We start from the raw sequence: 23,607 nt of genomic DNA on the forward strand, positions 1-23,607 counted from the left end.
GACAGGACAAGGTAAAAAAAAAAAAAAAAAAAAAAAAAAAAAAGAATATCTACGCCCATCCCTGCATTTGCACAACTTCCAGATTATATAAGACATAGGACATCCAGGAAAGGTTGGGTCCTCCCCCTCCTGGACTTCCCCCTCCCCTGTGATGGGACAGCATAGAAACTAAGGTCTACCTGAGGCCCCTGAACCCAAGCCAGGCACTGCTGCATGTTCCTGCCTTCTAGTGCTAGCTGTCTGTTCTTCTCATTGAGACAGGCTGTGTCCAGGAGCTTGAATGCTAGTACAGCATCAGGTAGAGTCATATCATACTTTTTATACGGTTGTACCTTAGTTCAAACTCTATAATGTAGTCCGCCATTGAAATTGCACTGTCTTTAGATATCGCGTCAAAGTGAGAATATGCTTCATAAGCTCGATCTTTTTCTTCTCTCAGGAAACGGTGTCCAATTTTGTAAGCAAGGTTTCCTTACCGTCATCTTTGTTAAGATCCTCTGCGGATATCTCTAAAGCAGTCTGTCAGGCTTGTCCTTCAAGCCCCAGCGCCACCACGAGTGCTTGTTTCTTCTTTTCCAGATTAGTAACAAGTCTCCACATACTAACTTCATTTTTCCAGCATTCGTATGACCTGGCTTCATCGAGTTTAGGCGGCGTTCTATAGTTGGAAACCATCCTCTGCTACCATGTAAAGTTTAATAAACCACACGTTTATTTTTCAGTGCCGCCGTTTATTGCCATTCAGAACTCTCGCTCCTTCCGCCTTCCCGCTTCTCCCAGGGCCTCGCGATAGAACAAAAAACGAGAAACTCCCTGAATATATATATTTACAGCGAGTTAACAAGAAAAACACAGAATTTTAGAAATTTCTGTTGATATATTTAAAGAAATACTGAAATATCACATGGTCCTAAGTATTCCTACCTTTTGCTGTGACACTCCTATATTTAACACAGGTGCTTTCCATTTCTTCTGATCATCCTTGAGATGTTCCTACACCTTCATCAGAGTCCAGCTGTGTTTGATGACACTAATTGGACTCTCAGTCCCTACACCCCCAGCAGGTCCCTGAGGTCCATTGACCAAAGCCTACTGGTTGTGCAGCACCAGGCTAAAGACCAAAGGTGACAGATCATTTGCTGCTGTGGCCCCCAGACTCTGGAACTCTCTCCCCCTGAGCCTGAGATCAGTGGACTCAGTGGTCTCCTTTAACCCTTACCTCACATTAGAGCATTTTTTTGTGCTGACACGTGTATTTTTGTGAATAACTTTGGCTATGTTAATGCAATTTATCTCATTTTTATGGAGGATGTGTATTTTGGAAAGAATTACAAAAAAAAGTTTGAAAAAATATTCAACCTACTTTATTAAAACGTGGAAATCATTTTGTACAGTTAAGCACATTGAAGCATTTTTTGTGCCATTTACTTTCATGTAAATCATATTTTTTTAATTAGCATAAATACTGGCATAATTTAAAAAAAATATGATTGTGACCATGTTTACAGTCTCATCACAAATGTAAGAAGCAGTGTTTACCATTTTTCACTACATAGCGTACTTTCTCCATATATAGCAGGGCAATGGCTGACCCAGCATTTAAACTGAATAATTTAGCTGTATTTCTTTACCTCTGAGTCTGACTGCCCATTATAATACATATTTTGCAAGAAAATGGTTTTTGTGTTATTTAGAGATGCCATAAAATAGTTTGCATGTGTGTGTTCTAAATTTTTGGTAATTGTGCTTTTTCAGTGTTCTTTCAAAAAATAAGCCTTACTGAATGTACAAAATTAGCTTATTCTGCAAAATAACATTTTGACATGTGTCCCTTTGTGTGTGCTCGTGCAGGCATGTGTGTATGTAGGTATCAAAGCACTTTACAGATCTTCAAAAGACAGATCTGTGATCATTATCTGGAGTGGTTGAGCAGGTGTGGGCCATGAGAGTGTGTGTGTGTGTGTGGGGGGGGGGGGGGGGGGGGGGGGGGGCAGGTTCTCACACTCTGTTGACATCATGAATATTCATCAAAGGCATGCCATATATCAAAAATCAAATGATTTTCTGCTAAATTTCAGATACTCACTCACAATTTTACCTTTGCAAAATGTTATTTCAATAAGTACAAAGCATTTGCATGGATGAAAGCTAAGATGAAGGCTGATAAACTTCAAAGGCGTACATTTGTTTTGCAAAACAAATTCCTGCAGAGCCGAATTTTGTTTACATTCAGTTATTAGGGGCAGTTTACACAGGTGCACCAGTTGACTAAAAGTATATATATGAGACTCAGATCAGGATTCATTTCTTTAAACCGCAACCATGAGAAGAAGTTTCAACGTGAATGAAACCCTGGAGGGGTAATTGTGCTTTTTCAGTGTTCTTTCAAAAAAGAAGCCTCACTGAATGTACAAAATTAGCAAAATTAGCAAAATTAGGGGGAGTCAGTCAGGAGGGACCGCAGCAGAAGCCGACCGTAATCATCGATGACAACTGCTGCAAAGGGGCAGTTGACAACTTGGACAAGGTAATTTATTTATTTTATTTAATTATAATTCGCCAACCTAATTGCATATGTAATTTATTTATTCGTTTATTTTTATTCCTGCTCGTTGCAACATACAGCTGCCGCCGCAAGACCAGACGTTGGCACATGTCGCTCTTCTGCAACATGTTAGATGTGAGCGCCTACAATGCCCTGGTCCTGTGGCTGTCTGGAACCGGCCTGGAACCAGCAGAAGAGGAGCATCTGCCGAAGGCTGTTCTTGCAGGAGCTTGGGAGCTCCATGGTGAGACCAGCCCAGGCGAGGCGCACTCGCTTGCAGTGGTCCAGCAGGTCTGCAGCTTTGTTGCAGGTGCAGCAGCAAGCGGAGCCAGCTCCAGCCCAGGAGCAGACAATAAAGAAAAAATGCCACCTTTGCAGAGGGAAGAGGAGCGTGCATGCGCGCTTTTGCAAAACATGTGGACAGGATGTGTGCAAGGAGCACTCAACAGTTGTGTGCTCAACCTGCAGTTGTTAGCTCACCCCCTCTGTGTTTCTCTCTCTCTCTTTCTCTCTCAAACACACACACACACACACACACACACACACACACACACACACACACACACACACACACTTTTTCTTTGTTCGTGTGCTTTAATAAAGTGTTCAACTGGCTATCTTTGTAAGTGCATTTTTTTGTGCTCAAATGACTTTAACGTGAGTATTTTAGAAAATATGACATCACACAAAAACTACAAAGTGAGCAAAAAATATGTTTATGCCTATTTGTGACACTCCAAGGCTGTGACAACTTACCCACAAAAAAGGTCATCTGCTCTCCCTACCTATTCCACCTTCCTCAGGATCCACTGATTTCCCTCTTTCCTATGGGTTGTTTACTTACTGGTAGTGTTTAGATACGACTAGTCAGAACATCAGGGCAAATACACACAGACTATATTCATTATTACAAAGAAACTTCATGTAGTGCCTTTTATGAAAAGTCATAAGGAGCTTCACAAGCACAAAAATAGTTCAACATTACGAAAAACTAAGAAGAAAAACGAAATGATAAAATTTCAAATGAAAAAATTACAATTTAAATAGGGAGGCAGAAAACGTGGAGAATGAATGAAGAGGAGGTCCCACAGAAGCCTGAACAGGTGAGGTTTCAGCTGCTTCATAAAGAAGAGTCCACTGGTCTCAGGATCAGCATCATCTTCAGGTCCCCTCTGCTGCGGCGGCGACGGTCTGGAGCCAACGCTTAACCACACGGCAGAACGGAGGAGGAAGAAGATGAGGATCAACCCCTTTCTGTTTCTACAGTCGTGTTTGGAGCCTACACCATTGTTTACACGTGCTATTTTTACAGAGACTATAATAAAAATAAACGAGTGTGGACGTAGAACGGTGTGTCTGATACTAAAATGTAAAGAACGTTTGTTTCGTTTCTTTCTTTAAAGCGTTCTTAAGGATCCATTCAGGTCTAATAACAAAGATAAATGAGACAGTTGAGCCAGATTAACGAGACATAAATATCTTTATTTAAATGATTTATTAGCAGGTGTGACATCATCGAGGCTTGATGTCCTGCAGGTGACGTGAGTGAGAAGGTCACACCGTTGAGCTTTTAGGGACAATGAAGGCCAGCTAGACGTGTTTTCCACAGACGAAAGGAAGGCTTAGAGCACATCGTTCATCGTTGACATAATCTTCTCCTGTTGAAAGACATAAAAACGAGAAAGTCATAAAGTTGATCAAATCGTTTCTGAAACTTTCAGCAGTTTTATTTTACAATTATAGATTGTTACCTCTCAGGTTGATGTCCATACAGCTCTCACTTCCACCGTAGTTGTTTGGTTCGCCAGCGTGCCAGGCGGTGAAGTCGAACTTTGAGCCGTCGGACCACATCCACACACCGTCCTACAGCAGCAGCAGATGTGAGTCATCTGTATCCAGTCCAAGCAGAAACTACGGAGACGCTGTGCTCACCTTCGCTGCATCGTTGCCTCCAACCCAACAGGTTGTGTGAGCTCCAGTTTTCTTCAAGATCAGATCCCTGATGAAGTTGTACTCAGCTGTGCTGTGGAAGGAGGCCAGATTTCCACCAACTGAGAGGCAGTATCTCTGAGAAGGAGGTGAAAACACGAGAGCATGAAAAGCAAAAGAAAAGGATTAATACTAATGAGGAATTAAAAGCTTTATAAACACATGATTACACGTAGAGTTGTGCCTGAACAAGTTCAATGAACTTGTTCATATTATCAGGTGAACGCGTTCATTCTGGCGTTTTCTGTCAGTTCCAACAACTCCAGATTCCACGGAGCCATGTCCGTGTAGTCCGGTTGACCACGGGAGTTATGGAGGGTAGACCCACAAACACATTCTCCATGGAGAGCCTAAGCCACGCCCATCTACTGTTGGACCATTGTCCAGATCAGAGGGGCTATACAAGCCATTTCTGTTCCTGTTTGATTTGTGGGTTAGGGTTGGGCTACTCAGCAGTAGCTCAGGAGGTACAGCGAGTTGCCTCGTGATCAGAGGATTGTGAGTCGGGGTCCAGCTCCAAGGGTCTTCTGCTGTTGCGTCCTTATGAACTAGGAGCTGAACTAACTCATTTTAAAATGTAAGAACTGTAGTTTGGACTAGTTCTGTCAGGATCTGCTCCAACCCCTCTGACTCTTGGTCCCGTCTACCCCTCATTAGTTGCTTATTGGACTCACCTGCCCCTTGTTATCCTGCCCTTGTGTTCCTGATTATCCTTGTGTATTTATACCCCCGTTCTGCACTTATCCCTTGTCAGGTCATTGTTGTGTTTTCACCCTGTTACGTTGCTCCTGCTGTTTCATCCTACCTGCCATGATTCATTAAATCTGTTTTCGTTTACCTGAGCTGCATTTCTGCCTCCTGGTCAAGCTCCACCACACATGGGTCCACCACCACCGACACCGCATCGTGACAAGTTCATTTTAAACACAAACACTGATTTCATGTCACGCAAATGATCGGTATTTAACTCAAATGACTCAGTAACATAAAAATATAGAAACCACATCAAACAGAAACGACTAAAAAGTCACGAAACTGTGATTTTATGCCCAAAAAAGGATTCATGAGGAAAAAGTTTAAGTTGATAAGTGAGTAAAGCACCTCAGCTGCAGCCCAGTCCAAGGCATCCTTCACAAACACAAAGCAGCGATCTTCAAACCAACTCCAACCAGGAGGGCAGTCGCCAGCATCAGCAGCTGGAGAAGGTCATGCACATCAGGATCAGTGTCAACACTTTGGTTGTGTTTAAGTGGGATTCTATAGAAAAGTTAATTATGCTCACACACACACACACACACACACTCACACTCACACCTGAAAACAGTACGTAAGCGTGTGTAAAATGTGTTGCTGCAAAGATTCATGGCAGTTGTTTTGTCTGAGTGAGAAAATAATTCATTAAACTTGAGAGATGTAGTCAAAACAACGATGACTGGTCCTCAGTTTGGCCCACATAGACTTCTGTTGTGCAAAAGTGGCCTAAGCACAGAGAAATGTGTCCCAGTGTCTGTAAAACCTGTAAAGTCAGAATCACCAACCTCTGATTCGACATCCTGCCTGTAGATGAAAAAATAAAATGTTCGTTTGTCTGACAACAGAAAGCGTCTCTCATCAGAATCGTGTCTGAACATTTAAACTTACATCCGTTCCAGTCCAGAGCCCAGAGCTCAGACAGAGGAGCAGAGCCAAGGACAGATCTGAAGCCATCTGTGGAAAAGTCATTAGAGACGATGAAACCCGATGCAAAAGCTCAACATCCTAAATAATAAAGGCTGAAAGTACTCATTAATGCTTTATAACAACCATCTAAATGAAGAGTGCCGCTATTACCAGCTTTACCTTGTTGTGATGATCAGCTGAAGAGGTTAGCAGTAGCCGGTGACTGAATGCTCCGGGGATGAAAACACAGCATTTATATACCTTTAGCTCCTCGGTGTGTGTGTCACTCACCACTAGTCAAATATTTCCAAAGCATGCAGACCATAAGAAATTCCTGAGGAAAGAAGTCCACAATTTAAACTGTCAAAGTAAATTTGTTAGTCTAAGGTGTTTCGAATCCATTCTATGTAGCAACAGCGCTTTCCATTTGGTAAATAATGTCTCTGCTTCCTGTAACTAAAGCCAAATAAAGATAAGAACTCTTGTATTTAACTCCATCCATCCATCCATCCATCCATCCATCTTCTGAACCCGCTTTGTCCACGCAGGGTCGCAGGGGGGGTGGGGGGTGGGTGGCTGGTGCCTATCTCCAGCAGTCAACGGGCAAGTAGGCGGGGTACACCCTGGACAGAGAGCCAGTCCTTCGCAGGGCAACACAGAGACACACAGGACAGACAACCATGCACACACACACACACACACACACACACACTCACACCTAAGGACAATTTAGGCAGACCAATCAATCAACCTAACAGTCATGTTTTTGGACTGTGGGAGGAAGCCGGAGTACCCGGAGAGAACCCACGTATGCACAGGGAGAACATGCAAACTCCATGCAGAAAGATCCCAGGCTGGGAAACGAACCCTGGACCAAATTGCTGCAGGGCAACAGCTCTAACCACTGCGCCACTGCGCAGCCTCGTATTTAACTCATAAATGTTAAATATTCATCAAAGATTACGAAATTATTCAAAAGAATTAAAATGATCTATTTTAACAAAAAGACACTGAAATGGCTAAAAGACAAAACACATGACAACTTAAAGCCTTTTATTTCCTTAGCTGTTTAGCGAGAGCACCACGGAAATACAGTTTTACTAACAGGGATGTTCCTGTCACGTTTGGTTTGAAGTGTCTGCCCACACTGCTCCTGATCCGACGCCCAAGGCAGGCCAAGGCGGACTCTGGGGGGCCAGCGTCTGGGGCCCAGAGGACAGCGATGTATGAAGACTGGACCCCTGCGTGCTGACAAGGACACACTTCCCCTTTAGGGAGAAAGCACTCGAGATTGTAAATGGTAAATGTCTGTATTTGATATAGCACCTTCTAGAGTTCTGGAACCCCCCAAGGCGCTTTACAACACATTCAGTCATTCACCCATTCAAACAGGCATTCACACCCTGGTGGGGATGAGCTACACTGCAATCTGCAAAGCTGCACTCTTCCGGACAAGCACCTCCTGTGTTACCGTCGCCCCCATCGAGAGTTCGCACCTCCTCTGGCCGCTCCTCGTTCCAGCTTGCTGCTTCCAACGACTGGAACGAGCTGCAAAAGTCACTGAAGCTCACTGTCTTCAGTCCATTATCTACCTTAATAATTCATGGTGATCGACAGATTCTGATCGATGTTCCTGCTTCTGAGTACTAGAGACTGTTTTACAGCTGTTCTGATTGCTTGTACATATATGAGAACAGTCTTTTGTCTTTATGTCTGACTGATTTATCAGATTTTGATCGCTGTTATCTTGTCTACCGGTTGTTCTTTAGTGTAAAGCTAACTGTGTCCGCTGCTGCTGCCTCTTGGCCAGATCCTGGAGTTCTCACTCGACTCATCTGGTTGAACAAAGGTTAAAGGCCATAGAAAAAGAATGAGGTCTGGTGCCTTCATGTGGTGTCAGAATAAGCTACAGGTATTCATGAAGCTGTTTTTGCAGGAGCATTACTCAGTGCAGCTCGGCCCGGTGCAGCTCGGACGGACCGCCGTTCCCAAGGCCACGGTTCGGTATTTTCAATCTACTCCCCCCCCCCCCCCTTATTTTTAGTCCCTGCTCCGTTGAGGTACCTGGAAAGGCGGAGTGGGCCGGCATCGTGATTCTGACTGCTGATTGGCTAGGGGGCGGAGTCACTGGTTGCTCCGGAGTTTTTTGCTTTCTGTTTAACAGCCTGCAGCCATTTCCTGGTTCAGAGTCTGACAAAAAGCCATAAAACCGAGCTAAATGTCCAACAACACCGTTTTCACCTCAGTTGTGTTATTGTTGAGCGCACAGGTTACCTTACGCTGTTTACTGATCACCTGATGTTATTTTGTCATGAGTAAAAATCGCACACACCCCACCCCTCCCCCCACACCTAAGAGGGTTCTGTCATGGAGCTGCCATGGGAACAAAACTACACTCAGATGGGCTGACTCAGCGCTGTACCCAGCTGTAGGCTCAGTGGTGTTCCTGGGAAAAGGCTTTAGTATCCCGGAGCAGAAACCTAACAGCCTGGTGAGCTAGACCAAAATCTTGCCTTGCAACGTTTGGTCTAGGAACGCTCCACTGGAACCTCTGCGGCCCCTAGACGCATTCTGGTTAGCCAATCACAGCTCTCCACAGGGGATTCAAACAGATAGAACGCTGTGATTTGCGCACTATTGTGGGCTCTATTCACTTTGTGGGCCAATCAGGGCCCGTTTTTGGTCTGGTGGGCGGGATGATGTGACGGAGTGAAACAAGATGGTGACAGCTCGTTTTAAACAGCTTTTACATTAATTTTGGACTATTTGGACATGGGCTTCATTAAAATCAGGAGCAGATTGATGTATTTAAGCCCTTTATTCAGAAAAAGGATTTATTTTCACCTTCTTCAACAACAGCATGCCTCGTTTACCGACATCTGTTGCGGTGACTACGTCACGTTGTTCGTTGTCCAGTAGCATGTGGAGACTGTTTGAAAGACAGCGGTGGAACCCATCCCACGACCGAGAGCCGTCCATAGAGTGAAACCAGACTAAATTATACTCACCTAAAGGATTATTAGGAACACCTGTTCAGCTTCTACTTAATGCAATAACTAACCAACCAATCACATGGCAGATGCTTCAGTGCATCTAGGGGTGTAGTCCTGATCAAGACCATCTCCTCAACTCCAAACTGAAGGTCCGAATAAGAAAGAAAGGTAATTTAAGTTATTTTGAGCGTGGTATGGTTGTTGGTGCCAGACGGGATTTTCACCCACAACCATTTCTAGGGTTTACAAAGAATGGTGTGAAAAGGGAAAAACATCCAGTATGCGGCAGTCCTGCGGGCCAAAATGCCTCGTTTACGCTAGAGATCAGAGGAGAACGGGCCGACTGATTCAAGCTGATAGAAGACCCTAACCCCAACCCTCGTTACAACCGAGGAATGCAGCAAAGCATTTGTGAACTCTCAACACGCCCAACCTTGAGGCGGATGGGCTACATCAGCAGAAGACCGCACCGGGTACAACTCATCTCCACTACAAATAGAAAAAAGAGGTGACAATTTGCACCAGCTCACCAACATTGGACAGTTGAAGACTGGACAATGTAGCCTGGTCTGATGAGACATTCAAATGGTAGAGTCAGAATTTGGCGTAAACAGAATGAGAACATGGATCCATCATGCCGTGTTACCACTGTGTATGCTGGTGGTGGTGTTGTCATGGTGTGGGGGATGCTTTCTTGGCCCACTTTAGGCCCCTTAGTGCCAACTGGGCATGGTTTAAATGCCACGGGCTACCTGAGCATCGTTTCTGACCATGTCCATCCCTTCATGCAGTGGCGGCTGGCCAGTAGAGGGCGATAGGGTGCCGCCCTCCCAGTTTCCCCAGTGTTTTTAATTTTTATTTAAAAAAATAAATAAATAAAATTAACAATAATCACATATTCTAAGTTAATTGTGTGTTTTGTAACAAAAATAAATCATATATATATATTTCTATATTGGTCTCTGCCGGTCTCTGTCGGTCTCTGCCGAGCAGTGGAGGTTGTAGGTTGTTTTTGAATCGCCCAAACAGGACGAGACCAGTCGTCCAATTGCTGACAAGAAAATCAAAGGGTAGGAATGGAAATGTATCCAGTCAGCGTCAACGTTGTTTCAGAAGCATGATGGGCGATAGAGCTACCGCCAAAGGCTTTCGTTAGTGCTCGGTAGAACTCGGAGATTCTCGACTCCAGCACGTTTTTGGTCGTGACTCGTGACGGTCGTGACGCAGACGTAAAAGACATGGACGCCAGTGCGCCTACAACCAGCAGCAGCATGGATAACGGATCTCAGCAGCCACTGAATTCAGTTCGGTCTCTTCTCCAGTATCCGTTCGAGAGGAGAACTATGGTGGAAAAACTTAATGTCAAAGAGCTTGGACCAGATCAGCCCGACGTAAAGATAAGCCAGCAGGAGGAGGAGAGAGGTAAACTGTACACACGAGGCTTCTGGGAAGGCTTGGCTAGCTGGATGCAATCACGCTAATGCGTTATTTTGCTTTCCAAACGACTGTGACAGATGAGGCATGGATTGAGTCAGGAGTTACGGACATGAAACATTTTTCTGAGAAGGTGAAGAAACATGAGTTATCCCGGGCGCACATGGACAACACGGTGAAGCTAGCTATGCTAGGCAGAGCTAACATTGCCATGCAGCTAGAGACGAGGGACGCAGGCTTGCAGTGAATAAAGACAATGAAGAAGTGGATCAGAACCGGCACATTTTGTCCAAGAGAGAGATGTCAACACAGTGTATGAGCACAAGGATGACCTCCTCAGATTTTTCCAGATGATCAGAGACTCGGATGACTTTGATCCAGTCACTGAGAGAGAGGCAGGAGGCTTTGTGAGAATGATGGAGGAAGAAGATTTCGGCTTTCTGCTGGCATTGTGTCACAAGATCATGCCACATGTGGACATGCAGTTCAGCTGCAGAAGAGGAACATTGACTCTGTCTCCATCACAGGGGTCATCCAGAGCTTCACCAACAATATGCAAAAGATCAGGTACATACTTGTTTATTTAATATTATTGTGATGAAATTCTCCAGTATATTATTTTCACAAACAGTAATGTGGATGTGGACCATATATGGTCATGTTATTTTATGTGCAATTTAATGCAGTATTTTTCAACGTTGGTCCGCAAGGCAGCGTGCCAATAGTCAGACACACGTGGATTAATCCCTTTGTCCAATAATTTAAGACAGGAAATAAAAGAGCTGTGCTTAATTCACGAAATAGTGAAGTTGTGCAGAAAGCTCAGAAAGCACAAGTTTGTTTAAAAAAAATAGCACAGCCCCACCAAAAATATTTTTCACCAGCCGCCACTGCCTTCATGACCACCATGTACCCATCCTCTGATGGCTACTTCCAGCAGGATAATGCACCATGTCATAAAGCTCCAATCATTTCAAATTGGTTTCTTGAACATGACGATGAGTTCACTGTACTACAACGGCCCCCACAGTCACCAGATCTCAACCTGATAGAGCATCTTTGGGATGTGGTGGAACGAGAGCTTCGTGCCCTGGATGTGCATCCCACAAATCTCCACCAACTGCAAGATGCTATCCTGTCAATATGGCCGACATTTCTAAAGAATGCTTTCAGCACCTTGTTGAATCAACGCCACGTAGAATTAAGGCTGTTCTGAAGGCGACAGGGGTGAAACACCGTATTAGTGTGGTGGTCCTGATAATCCTTTAGGGGAGTGTAGATATTTTTAGTCTGGCTTGCCAGGCTAAATCTGACTTTAGAGAACCTCCAGATAAAAAAGTCACATGATATTCTCTTTTGACTTCTGTTTGTAAGACAGGTGTGTATCCAAACACAGATGCCAAGTGTTTTACATTTTATTTGTTAGGAAGCTGTTTGCATAAACGTTCTGTTAACACCTCTGTGTCTCCAACACTTTCATGTTTATTTTAGTTTCTCTGCTTCCTTCTTCTGTAGTGGATTTCTCAAACAGGATCTCAGGGCTTGTTCACACACTTTGTCATCTACTGTCGTGCATCTCCAGTCAACTACAGATCAAAGAGTCCAAACTTGCTCCACTGCAAAACATCATCATGCCAGTTTTTATTTTTTCTATAAAACAGGTAAAAATATATTAAAAAAGGTGACAAAAATGATAAAACCGCTGAAGCAGAAAACTTTGTGGAAACCAACTCTTGCACAGGATGTTAGGCTTTCGTCAAGGTAGTGACTGATGAGCAGCTGGGCAGGTGGAGCGGACGTAGCTTCCTGAGAAACAACCATCTTTGCAATGCCTTTTTCACCTGGTGAGAGACGTTGGTGAACCAGGAGAGCTTGGTAGGACCAGAATGCAGAACAGGATCCAGAAAAAAAAAACAGGCGACTGACAAACTGAGCTTTAAAACAACCAAAAACTTACAGAACTTCAGTTTTTGTAGCAGTTTGCCTCAGGCACAGAAGTACCAGAAGGTATTTGCCCCCTTCTAGATTTACTAGTTTTCATGATCACTCCTAAATATTTCAGATTAAACAAATCTGAATATTACAAAAACAAGATGAAGGTCCTGGGTGGGTCATACTACAGCATCTCCATCAGACACTGTCCAGGACTGTGGACCTCTCTGGTCTGTTGGTCATGATGCTGCCATCTGCTGGGCGGGGCTGTGCATGTCCCAGACGTCTGTACGGAGCAGCAGATCAGAGAACTGGTTTAATGTGAATAATATTTATGTTTAGGTAAAAGGACGTCATGCAGAAAAACACAACTCAGAGCCCTTCAGAGGAGGACCTGCAGGTGTTTTTCTTTCATCTAGTTTAGTATTTAGGTGCTGTTTTAAAAACTTTGTTTTTGCACCACAGCAGTAACATCTCTCATCCTCTAGCTTTGTTTACCGTAAACATCTTTTACCATAAAATTTATTTATATTATATTTTATTTAAAATACTCCCCTGGTTCTTTAGCTCCGTGTGCACTTCTGTTCTTTGTGATCTTGTTAGTTTTATAATTATTCTGGCCTTCAGTTAGTCTTCAGGTTCTGTTGTCCTCAGTTAGTCACTCTGCTGGTTTAGTTCAGTTCATATTTCCAGCCTTTTAGTTTCTAAGCATGTTGTTGTTTTGGTTCATTGTGACCGTTACCTCACCACTTGAGGTGGCTCAGGCATCTAGGTAGGACGCCTCCCTGGGGAGGTTTTCAGGGCACGTCCAACCAGGAGGAGCCCTAAAGGAAGACCCGGGACACGCTGGAGTAGAGCTCTGCACTGAGGCCCTAGGCCCTCGGGTCGGCCCGGCCCGAGGGCCTAGGGCCGGGCCGAGGGCCAACGACTGTGTAATTACCTCGGACACGGGCTGGGCCGGGCGCCTTTATTTTTAATCGAATTCATTTAAAAAAACTGAAACACAAACGCAGCAGTAGAGCCCTGCGCGGGACTGTTTTCTTCATCCCGCTCCTGCCCGCTCCCGCTGAATTTCTGACCATTACCGCCTGCAACTGCAATGTGTGTGTTACACTCCCGCCCGCACCCGTAGCGTGCATGTCTACTCCCGCCCGCAACCGCAAAACTTGGAGAAATTATTACCTCACAATAAAAGAGATGTATTGAGTTTGCGTCCTCTCTGGTCCTGGAGAAAACATGTCACAACCCGTGGCTCTTCCATCCATCTGATGCGGCTCTCTGTGCTTGTAAATTAATGAATGGATATTTAAATAAAATGCTTTATATTTTACTGAATTAATTTTATATCTGTATGTTAATTCTATGTAAAGATTGTCTGCGTAAACCTGAACAGGCCCAACCCAGTCTTACTGTGAGACCGGGTTGACGGGTCACGCTTGTGCATACTCATGTGCGCTGTCTGAGCTGAAGATGTGAGATTCTGGGATTCTCCTCAGACGGCTCCTGGATGTGTCGCCACATTGGAGACAGGAACAAGCACTTTTCAGCCAAAGTTTCATAATCAGGGAACATTTTCTAAGTGACAAGTCTCTCTGAGAGACCGGGTTTGGAAAACACTCGCTTCAGTAGGAGGAACCTTCCCGCATGCGCTCTGGTTCTACGACGCGCTCCAAACCAATCTTCACAACTTCAGCTCGCTGTGCACATACGCACTGACAGCGAGCTGCGCTGAGCAGCTCAGATGTTCAGATGGGAATGTTTTCTTGGGTGATTTAGCTACATCTGCGATGTGCGTAATGAATAAAATGTCAGTTCGTCTGCATGCGTCGGGGTAATTCTTTCTATTCTTTCTCCGTCAAAATAAACGGTCGAACACGGGAACTATCTGGTCAACACAAGCCCTGCTTTTAACTGTTCTGTTTTCTTGTGAAAATTGTTGGAAAGAGATTAAATTTAACTTGATTACCACCAGAGCCAGTGCGCCGTTATCTCCGTGACGGTAAACGAGAGAAAAACAATTTAAACGGATCCTGCACGACTTTTAACACATTGGTCAGGATTGACGCACTTTGTTTTTGTTGTGTGACGGGGTGAGTACTCCCTCTTCTCCACAACATCTTTGTAAGATTGTCATTCCAGGAGAGGGCACTCACCAGCTGCGGGGCATTACCGATCAGCAGCAGCTGCAGATCCTCTAATCAACCGCAGCAGAGCTCTATTTAAGAGGAGAGGGAACCACTTCACATCGCTGGATGATTAACTACTCACGGTAGAATCTTGCCACTCAGTTCTAGGTTTTGCTTGGTCTATGCTCAGACATTCGTGTTGTCGCAGTTTTGGATTTATCTGGTTTTTTTTGTGCTTGGATTTTGGTGTTTGGACTCAAGTTTGTTTCATCTTCAGGATACTTGGAATCGCTGAACCACTGATGGATGAACCTACCTGGAAGTCACCATAACCCGCCTGGATTACACTCTCAAGGTTCACCTCTCCTCCTTCTCCACTTGCCCTCTGCCGCCATCATCTGGCTCCCTCTCCTGGACGCACCCCGTCACACCGTCTGCCCTCCCTGCTGGCTTTTGGACTCTTGCCGACTACTTCGCACTTGGATATCTCCAGGACACTTTTAGTTAGGTTTAATAAATCATTGTTTGAACTTTCTGCCTTTGTCCTGTGATGGTTCTTCATGTCGTGGGTTAAACACCTTCCCAGGAACATGACAGTTTTCATGTAGTTGGTTAAAAAAAAAGTCAGGCTCGGGTCGGGCCAGAGAATCCTGAAAACCTTTTCGGACCGGGTTGGGCTGGGGCTCCACCCCCTCGGGCGGGGCCGGGCACGGGCTCAGATTTTAGGCCCGTGCAGGGCTCTACGCTGGAGGGAATATGCCTCTCACCTGGCCGGGAATTCCTTGGAAATCCCCCAGAGGAGCTGGCCCAGCTGGGAGAGGGAAGTCTGGTCCTCCGTTCTTAGGCTGCTGCCCCCATGACCCAACTCTGGATGAACGGCTGAAAATGGATGGATGATTTTTTTTTTTTGTTCTCTTGTGTCTCGTAGCACCTCTCACTCCTCAGGTGACTGCCACACCCGTTCCCTGTCTCATCCCTCTCCTCCGTATTATAGCAGGTTCAGTCCAGGTGTTCTTGTTGACTCTTGGTTCTGACCTGGTCCCTGTTATGTTACATGTGTTATTTCCTGACCCTGCTCTTTAAAATAAAGACCTTTTGTTTTTACTTGCTGCTTCATAACGTTTCATAAATGAGCTGCTGACCCCGGTGAGGATGAAGCGGTTTAGATGAACAGCAGGTGAAAGAAGACTTGAGAACATGAAGCTTCATGTTTTGAACTATGTTTGCCTCCTGCTGTAATGAATTAATTTACATGTTATCTCATGAGCCATAAGACATAAGATTCCATAGTAAATATGAAATCAACCTTATGGATCTGTGGGTACTTTTTAACCAGATGATTGGAACTTTTTATTGCAGGGATTATGTAACCACTTCGTATTAACTCAGAGACAACAGAAGAGAGTCAGGTTTTAAAAGCTTAAAGATTTATTACTAAACAAATTAAAACTAGACTAACTTTAACACTAAATGTATGGTGTTACTAAGGTGAAATGAGACGGAGAATGGTGTGGTGTGAAATGTTGTTCGCCTCCATCAGATCTGGCAGATTCTGATTGGATCAGTAAAAGTAATGTGTCATGTCTTAACGCTACATGAGATCAGTCCTAGTGGAAACATTTAAAGTCACATTACTTATTATATTCTATAGGATTTTAATAAAGTAATTAATATTTTGATTTCACAGATTGGTCACATCTTATTATTGACTAACATTTTGTTTGATTAGCTTTATTAAAAATAGAGTTCTTTGATTTATTAAAAGGAGAGAGTCCTTTCTTCATTCTTCTCTTGGACTGGAAAGGAAGCAGTTTAGCGCAAATGCATGAGACCTTGAGAACATATCTCATGCAGACTAGTTCTGTGTCAGAGGAGAGGGGAAAAATGACTTTTAGGTGGAAAACAGTCATTCCATTCCGTTACACTGCCGTTCTGTTTCGGACCTTCTCTGCGGCCAGAATCAGACTTACACATAACTCAGCTCAGCTTGCTTCAGCCCGGTGGGTTTCTGCCCGTTTCTTTCAGCAGCAAATAAAACTGTTTTCAATGTGAGTTTAAATATTCAGACTTCATACAAAAATGTTTAGTGTCGGTGGATTTTCTCAATGCTTTGTATAGATTGTTGCTGTTGTTAGGTTATTTCATATTTCAGGCTGTGAGGGGTCACCGAAGAACACAGATTCAGCTCTGGCCAACACAGAAAAGTAAGTAACCAGTCCCGCAAATACCCCAAGCATGAACGTGAGTGGAAGAGGATTTAAACAGTAAGATCTGGTACTTTTCTGTGGTGTTGAAATAATCTACAGGGTTTCATTGGGGTCCCGGGGCAGAATGTTACCTTAGAAAGCTCCTGATGCAAAAGTCACGTGATCTTCTCTCAGCGTTGATGTTTGAAAGATGGGTGTGTGTCCAAACAGACATTATGTTATTAGTTAGGAAGCTCTTTGCATAAATGTTCTGTTTACATCATTTTTGTTTACATATTCCTTCTTCTGCACCAGGATCTCCGGTCCTGATCACACACACACACACGCGCACACACACACATGCACACACAAACACAGACACACACACATGCACACACACACACAAACAGACACACACACATACACACACACACACACACGCACACATACACACACGCACGCATTGGTTCAGGGGGTTGGTGAATGAGTGACATGTTCTGGTCATTGTGTCTCAAGCACCAGCTGAGAAACTGCAAGAGGAAATAACCAGAATGATAATTATTATAAGTGAGAAAAATCCAACCAAACCCACATTTATTACTCCTGTTTTAGGTTCGGTGGGTTAGGATTCACGAGACACCTAAAGCCGCTGCTGAAGTCTGTAGCTTATCCCGCTGTGACGTTTGATGCTTATTTAAGGAGAACTCAGAATCAGGAACATCAGTCCGGTTGTTCTCCAGTAGAATTTAATTCATCTGAAAAAGCTCAGATCTTCAGCAGTTGCATCATTTCTGTCTGATGTTTTTCAGATCCTCCCGTGCAAACTGCTGCTGCTGAGGTGAGTTTCAGGAACCCGTGTGTCAAACTGTCTCATATAAGTCACACATTATGACTCCTCCTCCTCACGTGTAGCCCGATGGTATTCATGAAGATATCAGAGAAGACGAGGAGCTGAGAAGACCTCTTCCTGTGGACATCTCCACAGTCCATAGCTGCGTCTCACTCTCCAAACCAACAGCTGCTGAAACCAACGACAGCGTCATCGCCGCTGCCTCCTCTCAGCAGAAGGTGAGAAACAAGGATTGTGCATTCTGTAAAATGTTCTCTTTAGTTTTCCTGTGATGAAAAGGAGATGTGGGTGGAGGAAGGAGGTTGATGTAAACGGTAAACATGACAGGATGCACCAGTCTGGGCTGTCGGTGTGAAAACTAGCTTCTCCGTGTTTGTTCTTGTTTTCCTCCAGGCTGCAGATCTTCTCAGTGACCTCTCCTATGCAAAGGTGACATTCTCCAACCAAAGCTCGGACCTTCCCATCAGGAGCTCTGATGGCAGCGCTGCGGTTTACTCTGTGGTCCAGAACGTGAGCTGTGATGCGGACGAGCCGCTGTACTCCAACAGCTCGTAGCTCCAGAGCTGCTGCCTCATTTCCTCTGGCAGACGTCAGCAGCTCAGCAGCACGCTTCTGCAAAGGGACCTTTGGTTTACAGCCACCAAGCTGCTTGGACTCTCTCTCTCTTTCTCTACATTTTTAACCACAATTGTTTATTTTTGCTCATTTAAATATATTTTTAATCATTTTCTAAAACATTTTTTATATTTTACATTTTTTGTTTTTGTGAAGCACCTCATGATTTTTATCTTGAGAGGCGCTATAGAAAAGATCTTTTCTTCTTCTTCGGAAAGCCACACACCTGTCTATATAAGACCTACAGCTCACAATGCATGCCAGAGAAATTGAGAATCATGAGGTCAAAGGAACTGCCTGAAGAGCTCTGAGACAGAATTGTGGCAAGGAACAGATCTGACCAAGGTTACAACAACATCTCTGCTGCACTAAAAGCTCCTAAGAGCCCAGTGGCCTCCAGTATGCTTAAATGGAAGACGTTTGGGAAGACCAGAACCCTTCCTTGAGCAGGCTGTCCATAAACAGTTGGCAGCTGTAAGGTTTGAAAAGGATTAGGCTTTCTTTTGTAGCTTTGAACTGAACCTTTCAATAAAAGGAAAGATAACTTTTTTAATAGAGGCTGAAAATTCCCAGAACAACATTTATCTCAATAACAAAAGAAAAGAACTAAGAAACTCACCAATCGTATGTCTTTTGTTTTAATGGAAAAGAAAAATCAATTCCTAGCTATTTTTGAATCAGTTGTTATTCAGTTAGGTTCTGCTTTCACTCAGTCATCTTATATTAGTACCTCTCAGTAATTCTGACCTGTGACTGGGACACTGGGACAGGTCGAAGCCAACGGTGGTAAAGGCTGTTCTGGGAGGGCAAAGGGTTTGTTTATTCTGCACGGAAGATGACTTGTGTTTAAATTAATTTTCTTTTTTTCTTTTTAAAAACACTGAAAATATTCAACATTCAGAGAACGCCAAAGCGTACCCCAACAATGACAACAAAACAAAGAAAAAAGTAAAAAAAAAAAAATAAAAGGATTGACCCCAAATCTAGCCAAACAGACATAAAAAAGGCAATATGGCAGCCAACAGGTCTAGAAGAGCCCCGACTTCTTTAATACGTCCATTTCTGCTGGTTGAGTTCAACCTGTAGAGACGACCAATTAGAAGGCAGGAAGCAAAGCTCAGAGAAGAGTCTCAGGAAGAACCCTCCTGTGTGTAAAGACAGAAACACTCAAGTCACACCCAGCGCCAATTTCATCCTCCAGTACACAAGTCTGCATGTTTTTGGTTTGTGGGATGAAACCTGATTACTCAGAGAAAATTCAGACGTTCTTACAGAAAACAAAAAAACTTCCATCTGAAAATCTAACAAAGAAAGCTACAGTTTGACACTTCTTGTTACTGTGGAGTCCACCTAAGGTGATGCTTTAAAGCTTCCAATCAACATAATATGCATGTTTTTGGTCTGTGTGAGGCAACCTGGACATACGCCATACATGCATGAAGAGAAGATGCTAAAGTCATGCAGAAAAGCCACATCAGGGGTCCAAACATGTGACCTCACTGAGAAGCAGCAGTGCTTCCACCTAGCAATTAAAGTAAATACTGTATGTTCCATTTTAACAATGATGTAAACAAGTTACATTCAGTCACCTTTCCGTAACTATAGATATTTAAAATATAAAAATAAAACTTTTTATTTGAACACATTTTAAATTGCCATTCATCTATCTTTGTTCGCTTATCAGGAGCCAGGCTGCGGGGGCAGCAACCTAAGCAGGGAGGCCCAGACTTCCCTCTCCCCAGCCACTTGGGCCAGCTCTTCAGGGGAAATCCCAAGGCGTTCTCTGGCCAGGTGAGAGACATAGTGACTCCAGCGTGTCCTGGGTCTCCCTTTAGGTATCCCCTGTTTGGATGTGCCTGGAAAACCTCACCAGGGAGGCGTCCAGGAGAAACAATCAGATGCCCGAGTCCACCTTAATTGGCTCCTCTCAATGTGGAGGAGCAGCCGATCTACTCCTGGCCCTTCCTGGATGACCAAGCTTATCATCTTCAAGCAAGAGCCCAGACACACCGTGGAGAAAACTTATTTTGGAGCTGATTCTCATCCCAGCTGCTTCACACTCAGCTGAGAACCCCTCCAACGAGAGCCGGAGATCACGTTCTGATGAAGCTAACAGGACCACATCATCTGCAAAAGCAGAAACCCGATCCTCTGACCACCAAAACAGATCCCCTCAACACCATGGCTGTTCCTAAATCCTGTCCATAAAAGTTAAGAACAGAATCAGTGACAAAGGACAGCCTTGGCAGAGTCCAAGCCGACTTACTGCCGGCAATGTGGACCAAGCTCTGACACTGGTCATGTAGGGACCTAACAGCTTGCATCAAGGGGCCTGGTACCCCATACTTCCAGAGTACCCCCCACAGGGCGCCCAGAGGGACACGGTCGAGCGCCTTCTCCAAATCCACAAAACACATGTAGATTTGTTGGGCGAACTCCCACGCACCCTCCAGGACCCCCTAAAGGGAGCTGGTCCAGTGTTCCACGGCCAGGTTACTCCACAAAGGGTCCCAAATCACAGCGTAGCTCCGGAAGGATCTTATTCAGGAATCAGATCAGTGTGCTCACGGAGGATGCATTTCCTCCAAAGATCACATTCTGCAAAATCCTCCAATAACAATAATATTAAGAAGAAGAAACAACCTTTTATATACCACGTCTCATGCAAAATCATGAGGATTCACAAGAAAAAAAATGTATTAAACTAAATTAAAAACTGATTAAAAATGGGAAGAGTAAAAATTGTGATCACAAAATAACACAAGATCAGCCATTCTACAATGTCAGATTCCTGTCGGTCACAGGTGTTTTAGCACCAATAATGTGACACAGCTGTTTTATTTATTGGGTAAAATCATTTGTGGAGGAGGAACATGCTTGGATGGCTGAGACCTTTGGTGTTGCGGTTCCCTTGTTCTACCACTAGCTGTTTGTACGCATGGTCTGAGGTTTTCTTAGGAACATTTCCACGCACGACTACAAAATGCTCAATACCACACAATGCGTAAATTAGTTCCTACACACGAAATCTGCATAGGTCTGAGAGTAAACTAAGTACGGTTGATAAAAGGGGCCCCAGGAGTTCTGGGCTGCTGTGGACTAAGTTGATCGGATGTCTGCACTAGGTAGGGTATTGATATGGTGCTCCTGGAGGAGTCCGGGACCACCAGGTCCACTAAAGATGGGTGCACTGGCCCAGCTCAGAGATAGAGCAGGTCAAAAGCCCCTGTACTACTCAGTAGTGAGATTGCACCTGAGAATAGTTGCTGTAGTTCAGCCTGAGTAAAACGGTGAGAACGAGTCTTTTATATTCATCATTAAACTATTGTCACCTCGCAAACACTAAGTAGGAGTCCTTACAGCAGCTCGTTTGTTTTATTGGCACCTCTGTTTGTCCTACAGCGCCTCCATCTGGGCAGATAACTTTCCTTGTTAAAATAAAATATCTTTTTCTCTTTTTTTAAATCCTTCACATCACCTTCATCTTTTAAACCTTTTTTAGATTCGCCTCATTTTTCATATTTTATTAGATTTGACTGACTTTTACATATTTTACTGTTGATTGGAACTTATTTATAGTTTTAACAATAATAACAAATAATAACAATATAACATATAATAATAATAACAAATCCATGTTATCACGAGATCTTATTGTTCAATCAGAATGAAGGTGGTAAAAACTGCTGCCACCTAGCAGTTGCACCACACAAGAGAAATAAAGTAAATGTTTTCATGTAAATCCTAAATAAAAATATTTAATCTGCATTTTCTATTTAATAACTGAACATTAAATATTGCAATATTTCAGTGTGTTGTTATTTTCTAAAATCCCTATATTACGTCCCCGGCTCTCTAGGAGAGATGAGGAGGGGAGTAATAAAAGTAGTGTGTGGGTTAAATAATAAGCAGAGTGCTGCGTCGCTAAAATATAAAGAATTTTATTACAAAAAAATTGAATATTTACAAAGGATGTTAGAAAATCTATATACAAAACAAAAGGATATATATATATATATATATATATATATATATATATATATATATATATACAAAAAGGAGATAACGAAAAGCGCCAACCCAGAAGGGGATGGGGATGAACAACCGAGAATATTAATATTTATACAAAAGGGGAGATCCGAGGTCAAAGTCAAAATACGGTCCGAAGTCAACAAGGCCAAACCGTCAAATCCTATTAATTCAAATCCAAATTCCAAAAGAGTTTATACCAAAGACTAGCGAGCAAACCGAATATTATCAAAAGAGCAGACGAGAAGAGAATAGTATAAGCTCCTAAGAGTTTACACTACCCTGTACCTTCTCGTTGACTGAGGGCCGGAGAGCAGCTTTTAACAGCTGTCTAGTGGTTAACGCTGATTGTAAACAGCTGGGCACTGGGAGATGGGCGAGGCAGAAGCCGCTGGGGCCATCTTGTGGCCAAAAAGGGGCACGGCACGTAACACCCTACTTATATTCCTGTAACATCTGTCAATTATGGTTATCGGATTTAACTGCAAAATAAAATTGGATATTGATATAAGCCTACGTTTTCACACTGGTGCATCCCTGCTTTATTCTTGATGGTCTTCCTCATCTGTGCTATCTGAACTTTCGTGCATATCCTGAGGAGTCCATTGTTCATTCTCATCATCTTCTGTCAACTACTCTGTCTTCGTATTATCATCCATTATCATGTTGATATTTTAAAAGTACTTTCTCTTTTTCACCTTTTTCCTCTAGTATTATTTTTAATCCAAAAACTAGATATTAATGTAAATGTAGCATACACATTAATATTCAATTCAGTTCAGTTCAAAAATACTTTATTAATCCCAGAGGGAAATTGATATTTCAGAGGAAGTGTTATTGTGTTTTTTTTTTGTTTTTTTGTTTTTAATCTGCACAGTTAACTAGATAGGAAGAATGATAATTTTCAATCTTTTATATTATACTACTTTTTTTACATTTCATTTTTATTTATTTAGTTATTAATTACGATTATTATTTTTTTAATTATTGAATTTATTCAATTTTGTTTAACGACAGTGAAAAAGTAGTTAATTATTAAGGGGCAGTGGAATATTAGCAAAGCTTAAGGATTCATTAAGGACACAGGGAGCAGGGAAGAGCTAGGCATAATGCCAGTCATTTAAGTTAGCAGATCTTAAAACGGGGATCTGTACATGGTTAAAGTTGGAAGTGGAACATTTGAGTGGGTTACCCAGAAAATGGGTGGGTGGGGTTTTTTGTGTTTTTTCTTAAGTATGGTTTGTTCACT

The 23,607-nt window shown here is 43.3% G+C and overlaps 1 protein-coding gene across 1 annotated transcript; it reads right to left on the bottom strand.

Moving 5' to 3' along the window:
- Positions 1-4,006: 4,006 nt before the first annotated feature.
- On the bottom strand, positions 4,007-6,446 carry LOC129153232 (ladderlectin). Its single transcript, XM_054732546.2, has 7 exons — positions 6,374-6,446; positions 6,176-6,241; positions 6,073-6,091; positions 5,636-5,730; positions 4,478-4,612; positions 4,297-4,408; positions 4,007-4,203 (listed from the first exon to the last, which is right to left on the bottom strand). The coding sequence occupies exons 2-7, from the start codon at positions 6,239-6,241 to the stop codon at positions 4,136-4,138; spliced, it is 495 nt and encodes a 164-aa protein (XP_054588521.2). The 5' UTR covers positions 6,374-6,446; the 3' UTR covers positions 4,007-4,135.
- Between the last annotated feature and the right edge of the window lie 17,161 nt (positions 6,447-23,607).

The sequence above is a fragment of the Nothobranchius furzeri genome, chromosome 9 (genome assembly GCF_043380555.1).
Source record: "Nothobranchius furzeri strain GRZ-AD chromosome 9, NfurGRZ-RIMD1, whole genome shotgun sequence".
In the NCBI taxonomy this organism is placed as follows: domain Eukaryota; kingdom Metazoa; phylum Chordata; class Actinopteri; order Cyprinodontiformes; family Nothobranchiidae; genus Nothobranchius; species Nothobranchius furzeri.

What these genes read in the sequence shown, in the direction of transcription:
- LOC129153232 (XM_054732546.2), bottom strand. Translation starts at nt 6,241, where the DNA reads ATGGCTTCAGATCTGTCCTTGGCTCTGCTCCTCTGTCTGAGCTCTGGG. An exon ending in TGGACTGGGCTGCAGCTGAG is followed by an intron (nt 4,613 to 5,635) that starts GTGCTTTACTCA and finishes CCTCCTTCTCAG; the next exon opens with AGATACTGCCTCTCAGTTGG. An exon ending in GAGGCAACGATGCAGCGAAG is followed by an intron (nt 4,409 to 4,477) that starts GTGAGCACAGCG and finishes CTGCTGCTGTAG; the next exon opens with GACGGTGTGTGGATGTGGTC.